Here is a 10716-nt window from a genome sequence, read left to right as displayed (position 1 = left end):
TCGTCAGGGATGAAATTTCAAAGATTAAGATCGGACCGGTAATACTTTTATATTACAAACCAAATCACACTTATTGAGTATTTACTTACTTCAAATTCCGATCTCGATTAATTTCAGGATATATCTGTCGCCTCTCACCAGCAACAGGTATCAGGTAACTCTGACCATCAAGATTAAAACAGATAGAAGAAAATCAGCTAGTATTTATTTCTGTTAGAATTTAAATTTGAGATCTCGTGATGTTGAACACAACTTCATGGTGCAAATCCTAAAATAAAATTACCCACATGTAGCTTGAATTTGACTGTTTTGCATGTAATAATTTTTGGCCAAAAATAGGAAAGTTACATGTTCAGTAGGTGATTTTATATAGGTTCTACAAGTATATATACTCGTGATGAATAAATACAAGCACACAAAATAATATGTTCAGTAGTACTGATGAAATTCACTGACTAATACACAGTACCTGCTATTTCCCTACCCCCCACGTGAAACTGTCACAAAAATCCAACACTTTTTCCAGCAAAATCTAGTGCAAGCTTCAGTTGAGATTTAATATTACTATATCATATTCCTTTAATAATTTTAAAAATTATATTAAAGAAAGTTAAAGCACGAAAAAAAGAGATATTTTATGTTCAATTACGATTTGAATAGAAGAGAATAATGCCAAACATAGTGATGAGAGCAAAATTGTTCATTTAAACCTAATTTTTGTTTCCATAATATGTTTTTAATAGTACTATAAGATAGTTTTTTTTTTTAATTAAATACTACTATATTTTTGAGGTCAAAACATATTACATAATAAGTAGTACATTTCCGAGAAGTAAATATTATTTCAATTTTCTTGCGGTATTTTCATAAACTCTAAAACTAATTTTACACCAAATAAAAGCTGAAATAAAATTTGCTAAAATAATAAAGCATTACTTAATCCATTAAACATTATAAAATAAAACAAGGTTTATTATAATCAAATTAAACGACTCGGGGCTCCATTTCTTCTTCATCCCGGGTCGGGTCGACCCGTCCGTAATTTTGAAGGATCTTAAGAAGCTGAGCTCCCTTTCTCCTCCCCCTAGCACTACAATCACCTTGCAAAGCCAACATCACCGCACGCGCCACCTCCTCCGGCGGAGCGGATACTGCTACACCATCACAGGCGCCTCCGCCGTATATCACCGCCAAAACGCTTATTGCGTATTCCTTCCCTCTGCTCCCATCCATTCTCCCCATAACCTCCACCATCATGGGCACCGCAAGCGCGTGTGTCCTCACCTCCGCCGCCCCTTCCTCCACCATGCACAGCAATTCCAACGCCGCTAACGACCTCTCCGCCGCCGCCAATTCCATATCCGACAAGATGTCCACCACTACCCCGACAGCTCCCACCTCGACTGCCACGTGTCGGTTATTCTCCGACAAACAAAGTGCTAATAATACTTTACTTGCTGATTTTGCTACTCTAGTGTCTTTTAGACACCCCACTACCCCTCTCATTACTGTATCGGGGCAAGCCACTGTATTTCCCATCGGATTCGGAACGAGTGAATGCTCCAACAAGTACATTGCCTTAACCTTAGTCACAAAATTAAATACAAAATCAACAAAAGGAATATATAAAGACAGCATGTCTTCAACATACATCGCGAGCATACATACATTAAAAACTAAAAAAACAGTCTAGTAGTTTAAATATTTTAAAGCTTTCGCTATGCATGAAATTCAAAAAAAAAAAAATGCAGGATCTGAAGAATATACTGTACACAACTTTATAGCTTGCATTTCTACCCAAAGTCTTGTTTCCACGATTCAACGCGACTTGAACCATAACCTCTTGATGACCGGACGAATGACAATAATTTTATCGGTGATAGATATTTGTGTATGAATAATAATGCATTTGTTTTATTACATTTGAGCAACAATTTATAGATAATGCTTAATCAATATTTAAAAAGGCATGATTCCAAAAGGAAAGATAAAGATAATAATTTTTTTTCAACTTTGGGATTAACAACATACCCTTGGCTTTCCCCCTAAAAACTTGACCAACTATATGCATATATCTTTAAGAAAATCACTTTTAATCTTTCAAAAGCTTGTTTCAACGAACGTATAAAATTTAAAACTTGAATTCGGCTAAACAAACAAGAGTGTTAGGTGAAAATTAGTTTGAAGGAATAATTAAAAAATTAGATATTGAAGAAACAAATGAAACGAACCTTGTCCAAATCAGAACAAGTAGTGAGCTGTAATTCGGCCACGTGGAATAGTTCTTCCAAATTAGTGTACAAAACAGGAGGGGCAATGTTAGTAATTTGCATGGTCTCTCTTGAGTAAACAACATTGTTGTTGTTAGTGCGTGAGATGTTTGGTGAAGTTGGTAGTGGAAATCTCCATTGAGTAAAACTCTGTGAATTCGTGTTTGAAGACGAAGAAGGAGATTCCGATGAGGTTGCCGGAGGCGGAGGTGGGGCGGGTTGAATGGGGAGGGTGGGTGTGGTGGTGGTAGTAGGGCTGAGAACTGACTGAGTACAACCACGAAAGAAGCCACAAGAAAATGATGATGTTTTGAGCTTTGGGTGGTGCTGGTGATGGGTTTTCATGGTGATGAATGATGATGAGAGACTCAGTGAAGTAAAAGGATATTTAGTGTGTGTGTGTGTGTGAGTGAGTATATACTATAGTCTAAAAATAAAAATAAAATGTTGGTTCAATAATTGTGTCAATGGGGATGGTTCATTCAATATAAAAGCTAAGCTAAGCTAATTTGATCATGAGAAACATATTACTATTTTTTCACTTCATTTTTATTTGTCCACCGATAAAAAAAAAATATAAGATAACATTCTGTATAATAAATTCATGTAGTTTGATTCTTTTCTTGAATTTTATGTATGGTGAGAATTTTAGCGCATAAAACTATTGTTTTACATCTTAAGAAATATTTCTTTCGTCTCAATTTATGTGACATATTTCAAATTTCGAGATTTAAAAATATTTATCTTTGATCATATTTTTTTATATATGTTTTAAATTCTTTAAATCGTCAATTATTGTGACTTATAGTACTTTTGATATATTTTTAAATATATATTATATTTTATTTTAAAAAAGGATTGAAAATTTTATGCTCAAATTTATACCGTTTGAATCTCAAAAAGTTAATTGTGTCATATAAATTAAGGCGGAAAAAATATTTCTTAACTATGATGAGTTTAATGTGTTTGAGAAATGTGTTGAACGTATTTAGTGTAATCGCATAAAATGAGATTTGGAAAGATAAGTGTTCCCAGATCTAACCTCTACTTAGAGGTAGAGTGTCAACATAATGAATTATAGCAGTATTTAATAGCAAGGATAAAATAATTACAAAATAATAATTGTCTGTTGATTTTTCAGTTGAACAAGTATGGTTGGATATTCATTTTCAATATAGTGGATAAATAAAGCCAAACGGAGAAAGTACAACAATAATATATTCACGATAAAGAACTGTCCGAAGAGGTTTATTAGTTTGTAAAGCTAGATGGATTGTGTTTTTTGAGAAATCGTTAAATATCTTCAAAATAAGTATGAAAGACAAGTATAACAGCGAAAAAATTATTATATTGATAACAATATAAGAAAAATAACAATAACAATAATAAATACTATAATAATAAAAAACAAAACAAATAAAAACTTATACTAACGAATTATCTTAATTACTTAGTGAAGCAATTAATAATTCTTTTTATTTTTAATTTAAAATTTTATATTTTGATGGAGACTAGACCTCTATTAATGTTGAGTGATGAATGAAGAAAATATACAAAGGTATAATTTAGAACGTGAACTATTGCAGAGGGGACTAGACTACTACTAAAGTCATTAGGTCACTCAATGTTATATTGAATTTTGATTATTGTACTCTCTTCGTCTTAAAATAGTTGACATATTTATTAAAAGATTTTATTTCAAAATAGTTAATATATTTAAAAAATTAGAAATAATTTTCATATTAACTGAATAAGATTCATGTAATTAAGATTAATAATTGGATCAAATTAATTAATTTTCTTTTATTTTATTTTTTAAATTCTATAAAATTTATACATGCTAACTATTTTAAGACGGAGAAAATACTATATTTGCACTATTTTAATAAAAATAGCCATAAACCAGGTCACTCAATATTAGAGCTCTTTTGTTTCCTAAGTTAAAATATAGGGGGTTAATAAGAAAATAAAAAGGAAATGAAAGACGAAATAAAACTGCATTCAACAAATGCGATTACGCTGTAAGAAAAAAATCAAATTAGTCCCTTAAGTTTAACCCTTCACTCAAAATAGTCTTTTAAATATTAAGTAGACCATTAAGAGTCCTTCGAGTGTATAAAAATGGTACTTTTTAGTCTTCACTACAAATATTGATTAAAAAATAATTAATAACGTGACTAGTAATTAATGCAAAGAGTAAAATATGAAGAAAAAAAAAATTATTTATTTTTTATTAATAAAAAAGGAAAAATTAAATTAAAAAATTTGAGACGGGAAAAGTATAAATAAGTTTATTCTAAATTAATTTTGGAGTTAATAATCTCTTATTTCTCTGCCAAACAGATCCAAGAAGTCCAATTAAACCAAATAATACCATTGTACTTTTGACTTTGTGGGGCAAAAATGCTTACGCTATCCTTGTTGTTCTTTATTGACAGAATAATTTTTTTTTTATTTTTAGTCCAATGAAATTCTTAAATAATACTAAACCTTAGCATCTTTTTCATGTGATTAAGTTTTGCCTTGTTCGCATAAAATAATTTTACTAGTTACTCGAACACTTCTCTTGACCCATCATTCAGCTTACTAAATTGTTAAAAGCTGTTGTTTTTTTTGATTACAGAATTGTTAAAAGCTGTTAATTTTTTCTTACAGAGGCATGTGAAGTGACAATTGCATCTTCTTGTTCTTTGTCCTCCTATTCATCTGCTTCAAGATTTCAAAACCCCATTTCATATTGAACATAAATGAGATGACCCTTTTTATTTCAGCTCAAGATTTGCTCATTTGAAGTTGAAATCTGGTGCTGCTTCTACTTTTGGCTAATGGGTATTTGTTTTCTTGACTTGTGTTTAAGCTTTAGTTGGTGGTGTCTTCTTGTTTATCTCATAAAGTTTTGATTTTTCATTGAGTTTAGATTAGTATTATACCGATTTTTCTGTGGTTTTGAGGTAGCTTGAACTTGTATAGAGTATCATTACTGAGCATGTTTTTATGAGAACCAGATGTTTTAGCACATGGAATAGCATAATTTTCAGAGTATTTGGTATGAGTTTTAGCTATGTATACTTGTAGAAGTTGTGTTGATATGGACTAAGTATGCATCATTTGTTAGATGACGGGGTATATATGCACCACTTTTTTAACGAGGGGGTATATCCGTTCTTAATCGTTGAAGTTAAGGAGGGTATATTTGCCTCATTTCCCTTGAGTTAAATTGGAAAGGACCTCTAGGATTAGCTGTGCTTGCCAGTTGGAGTGCTGAAGGTAAAATTGGATAATTCTGGCAAGAGGGTGTGTTAAGAAACCAAAGGTCCACTTGATTTGCTTTAATGGCTTCAATTAGAAGAGCGTTGTCCCCAGTACCTCATCCGGGAGATAGAACTAACGGGGAAACATGTTTTGTTTCCTCACCTCTGTCCAAGTCCCCGTTGAGTAGCCAAAGTTATCCACCGCCTGCAAGGCTGATGTGTTCTTATTTTGGTTCACTGGATTATGCATTCTACAAAGTTTGGACATCTGTACTTGGTCTTTTGTCGCAAAGATCATCTAGGCTTTCGGATAGTTCAAAGTTAAAGGGCCAAATTTGGAGGAGAGCACTTCTCCAATTCTTTGTGTGCTTTGTTGTTGGAGCTTTTATTGGCCTCACTCCATTTGTTTCTCTGAATTTGTCTCCAAATATAGTGTCTAAACGTCAAGCTTTCTCTGTTGAAGTCCTCCGCCCTTATGAAAATGACCACTTATTTGATGATGTGTCTAGAAACATGACATCAACTTTAAATAGTTCAGCTTTCCCGGATAATTCTACTTCAGAGCCTAAGTTAGTATACAGTGAAGTGAAAGATGAAATTGCTGGAAATGCCTCCGTTAACCCGTTACTTGATCAAGAACTTATAGAGTCCAAAAAACTTTTGATCATTGTGACACCAACAGAAGCCCATTCATTTCAAGCTTACTATCTTAACCGCTTGGCCCACATATTAAAATTAGTTCCGCCTCCTTTGTTGTGGCTAGTGGTTGAGATGGACTCCCAATTAATCGAGACAGCTGATATATTGAGGAGAACTGGGGTTATGTACAGGCATCTCGTATGCAAGAAGAACTCAACTGAAGAAAATGATAAAAGTGTGCATCTAAGGAATATGGCACTAACCCACATTGAAACGCATCGTCTTGATGGGATTGTTTACTTTGCAGATGATTCCAACCTATATTACCTAGATGTCTTTGAACAAATGAGAAAGATCAGGTAATCTACTTATTCATCTTGCGTATAACTGTATGCTTGTAATCTTTCTCTGTTTCTTTTATCATTGATTAGCATGCAAACTAGCAATCTTTTGTTTTTTAAATTGTGATACATTTAAGTAATTCTTGCGCAGCTTATGTCAGAAGGGAACATTGTCTTTCATAGTAGGTTTATTGCCACAGCGACAAGTTAAATATAAAACTGAAAAAGAAAAAAAAGTATCTTTCCATATGGAAAACACTATTAGCAGCCTTTCAAACATTGGTCCTGCCAAAAGGAAAAAAGAGAATACAAATGACGGCCTTCAGAAAAACAAAGCCGTAATAGTTTCTTGATGTCCAAATCATTATAGCTGCACAACATTCTCTTTGCTTTTATAAGGATAGATGGCTTGATAACTTGTTATTGCTCATATTGCTTATTTTTAATTATACCGATGATGAATTCGGTGCTTATAAATAGATATAGCCCATCAAAGTAAAGCAGTGTTCAAAGAAATTGCTTCTTTGTCTTTCTCTTTCTTCTATGATTGCAAGTCTAACCTGTCAATCTATTCTATTGACGTTGAACCTTCATTATTATGGATAATAAAGTGCTAGTCATGTTATTGTCATCTCGTTTCACTGCAGAACTGTACCAAAAGGAGATCCTTAAACAAGGACTACAAATAAACATTCTGTATAAGTTGGAAGTAAATATACTAGAGCAAAACCAAGTTTGACTGGTATTCTCTAATCGATATCAACGTGTGTTCCTTTTTTATATGTTTTGCTTCAAGCTAAGCTCATAAGATTATACTAGTGAAATGAGTAAAGCAAGCAGCAGCTCGATATTATATCTGACCCCAACTAATTTGATTGTTGAGCCGTGATTGATTGATTGATGGTTGTACATAGAGGAAGAAACAAGCAGGGTTCAATGTAGTAGTGGATGGGAATCTGCAGTGGAGCAGGATGAGTATATGTATGATTCATATAGTCGACCTCCAGTAGTTTAGGATTGACTGATTGGCCGTAGTTGTATAGTATGACTAATAACATGGCTAATATGTCACAAAACAGATCTAGTTGAACATTCGTCATTCCCTTGATGAATCCAATCTTCACGACATATTCATTCTTTCTTTCGCTTTCTTGCTTCCAATCACTTTTAATCGTCCCTTATGTGGTAGTGATCGGAAATGTTTTGTTATCTCCATGGTCTTAGAGTATTGTCAAAGGCGAAAAACACCAAGAAACTGCTAGGAATTTAACCGAAAAGTACAACCGAAGTTCACACTTCAATGAATGGAGAATAATATCTTATTTATAGAACTGTAGAAAAAATAACTATGACACAAACAACAATCATATAAGTTGAGGAATTGAAGATATACAACTATGTGAAATATATTAAGTAAAAGAACATTTGATTGCCCCACTTTTGCACTATTTTATTCGTGAAAGGTTTCTAGAACAAAAGAATGAAACTTTGCCAATGTAAGCGCTAATAAGAAAGTATTTGAGATGCAACTAATTGAGTCTGGCCCCCCCCATACAGTTGTACATTTTGGTCCTATGGTCGATTTTCTTTTTATTTTATAGTTTTGCAGTTTGAAACAAAACCTCCGCTATTTACGATCTGCATTGCGCTACCCCCTCACTTATATTTCTTAGTTCTGTATCTTCATTTTAAGTTACGTCTTTAAAAAAAAAACTTTTATTCCTTTCTTGGTATTTAATCCATCTCAGGTCGCTATTGCTTTCAAGGATTTACTGGCTCTCATTGACTATGATGATGAATTTGTCACATGTACTTAATTTTCTGACTTACCATTCTGTCTATCAGCTTTCTTGATAGAAAATTGTTGTATGCAGCCGGTTCGGGACATGGGTTGTGGCAAGACTAGCTGAAAATAATAGGAAAGTTATCTTGCAGGGTCCAATCTGTAATGGCTCTCATGTTGTAGGTTGGCATACAGATGAAATGGCGAAAAGATCCCAGAGATTTTATGCTGAAATATCAGGATTTGCATTCAATAGTACAGTACTTTGGGATCCAAAGAGGTGGAACCGATCAACAATAGAGCCCATTAGACATCTTGATATAGTTAACGGTGGCTTCCAGGTGAGTTTCACCGCTTCTATTGTAAGTCTGCTAGCTGTGTAAACAATTAGTTTATCCGTTGGCTCACCTGTATTCCGTACAAATGATTCTCAATGATCCTATATTGAAGGTGAGCACATTTATTGAACAAGTTGTGGAAGATGAAAGCCAAATGGAAGGCTTTCCAGTACACTGCTCAAGAATTATGGTATGGCAATTCAATGCAGGCAATATTGCTGCTTGTGAAGATGTCGATATAGAGAGCGCTTCTGCAGCGTAAACAAGGTGACCAAACTATGCCCATAGTTTTCAGTAGGAGCTTATTCGCGTTCTTTTCTTTTTTTATCTAAGGAGTTTCTTATCGAGATCCTTAATAACATCAGCAGCACAAGATAATAGGAAAATTACCTCATTTTAAATACTTCAAAGATCACGTATGGAGGCTCAGCACGACAATTGCATCTGAATTCTAGTGTACATTGATTAGTTCTCTTTCACTACTCTCAATAAGTCTTGGTTTTTGGTTTTTAGCTTTTCTGTAATATATACATGCTCTTTTCTGTTAATCGCAGGGAGTAAGAACTAGTTACGACTATGAGCATCTGCTGCAAAATTTTATCCGACCATCAGCCGTGTAGAAGCATTTAGAACTCCTCAAGAAACTGCCACTCCCGCTTTTTCCTGTTATACGGAAACTGTACAGTTGCTGTGTTCATCCCACTTTACACTTCGTAGTCATCTACACAAATGTAGATTTGCAAGTATCCGGCCAGTTCTGTCGACTAAAGCTTTTGACTATACGACCAACTTAATGGTTCAAAGGAGGATTCAACCTCATTGAGCTTGCAGATTAGTTGCCAAGTCTTGTGCTTATATCAAGATGTTTTACTTACCTTTACAAGAATTGGTTGTAATATTTAATGCTTTCTTGAAAGTATATAACTCTTGTACTAATGTTTTACAAGAGATTTTCTTGATTGTTAAGATAGAATATTATGAACCAGTTCAATTGATGATGATGCAAGTAAAATTTCATTCTTGTCAGCTTTCAAAATCTGTTCTTTTTTGTGCTATATGTTACTATTTGCTTGTGGAAGTTCTGGTTTTATTATTTCTTTTTTTCCCCAAAAAATGAAGTGAAATTGTCACTATGTGGTGTTTAAGGCTTATGCTAATACAAGCACTAAAAGGCTACTTTCAAGATTCAAACTCATGACTTATAGACCACATAAATACAACTTTATATTATCTTCAAGATTTCCTCTTTAATATAACACAAAGTAAGTCTAAGGCCTCTTTTTGTGATTCGACTTTAGGCCACCAACTCCATTGAGCCGCCTAGAAATATATAGTATAAGCGCTTTTTCTTTTGTCACAAACACAAGTAAAGCCTTTTTGTTAGTTAAATAAATTATTTTGCAAAGGTAGTGACAACCAGTCGACATGTCCGATTGGTTAAGGAGACAGGCTCGAAATCTGTTGGGCTTTGCCGGCGCAGGTTCGAATCCTGCTGTCGACGCCTTCCCTTTCTTATTATTACTCCTTTTTATTTATCCTTTTTACCGTTTCTCATGAACGGGACCTGGAGAGTAAACTGTACACAGTTCATACAACTTATTTTTATTACTCCTTTTTACTATTTTTCATGAACAGGGTCTGAAGAGTAAAGTATATGCAGTTCATACCACTACCTCAGATGAAGTATACCTAGAGATTGTTTTTGATAGACCCTAACTCAGTACATATAACAAATATTATAAACAAAAAACATAAAAGCAAACAACAAAAAGAGATATCACGCCGCTAGATAGTAAAAGAAACAAAACACTCACAAAGTAATATTATAAACTAGCTAGCTAGCTATACGAGATCATAGACATCACCAAAAACACCACGAACAAGAAGCTACAACAAACTACATGCAGGCACAGATACAAATAAAACACTCTTCCCTACTATTATGAACGTACTCCTACCTAGCTGCTACTCCTCCATCCTGATAGGAAGGCGATTATATATTATACAGGGGCGGAGCCAGCCCTATGGTAGGGGGTTCAGAACCCCCTTCGACGGAAAAATATATCATTTATATATGATTAAAATTATATTTTA

General features: G+C 33.8%; 2 protein-coding genes and 1 non-coding gene across 3 annotated transcripts; 2 read left to right on the top strand and 1 right to left on the bottom strand.

Moving 5' to 3' along the window:
* Positions 1-912: 912 nt before the first annotated feature.
* LOC107846907 lies at positions 913-2722 on the bottom strand. Its single transcript, XM_016691180.2, has 2 exons — positions 2232-2722; positions 913-1584 (listed from the first exon to the last, which is right to left on the bottom strand). The coding sequence occupies exons 1-2, from the start codon at positions 2613-2615 to the stop codon at positions 985-987; spliced, it is 984 nt and encodes a 327-aa protein (XP_016546666.2). The 5' UTR covers positions 2616-2722; the 3' UTR covers positions 913-984.
* A 1904-nt stretch (positions 2723-4626) lies between these two features.
* On the top strand, positions 4627-9658 carry LOC107848061 (probable beta-1,4-xylosyltransferase IRX9H). Its single transcript, XM_016692721.2, has 4 exons — positions 4627-6519; positions 8376-8625; positions 8735-8889; positions 9177-9658. Exons 1-3 carry the CDS (start codon positions 5603-5605, stop codon positions 8882-8884), a joined length of 1317 nt encoding a protein of 438 aa, XP_016548207.1. The 5' UTR covers positions 4627-5602; the 3' UTR covers positions 8885-8889; positions 9177-9658.
* A 383-nt stretch (positions 9659-10041) lies between these two features.
* TRNAS-CGA lies at positions 10042-10123 on the top strand. Its single transcript has one exon. It is a non-coding gene; the product is annotated as a tRNA-Ser (tRNA).
* Positions 10124-10716: the final 593 nt, after the last annotated feature.

The sequence above is a fragment of the Capsicum annuum genome, chromosome 11 (assembly GCF_002878395.1).
Source record: "Capsicum annuum cultivar UCD-10X-F1 chromosome 11, UCD10Xv1.1, whole genome shotgun sequence".
NCBI classification, from domain to species: Eukaryota; Viridiplantae; Streptophyta; class Magnoliopsida; order Solanales; family Solanaceae; genus Capsicum; species Capsicum annuum.
Note: the sequence above shows the minus strand (reverse complement) of the source record. Positions and strands in the feature narration are given on the sequence as shown.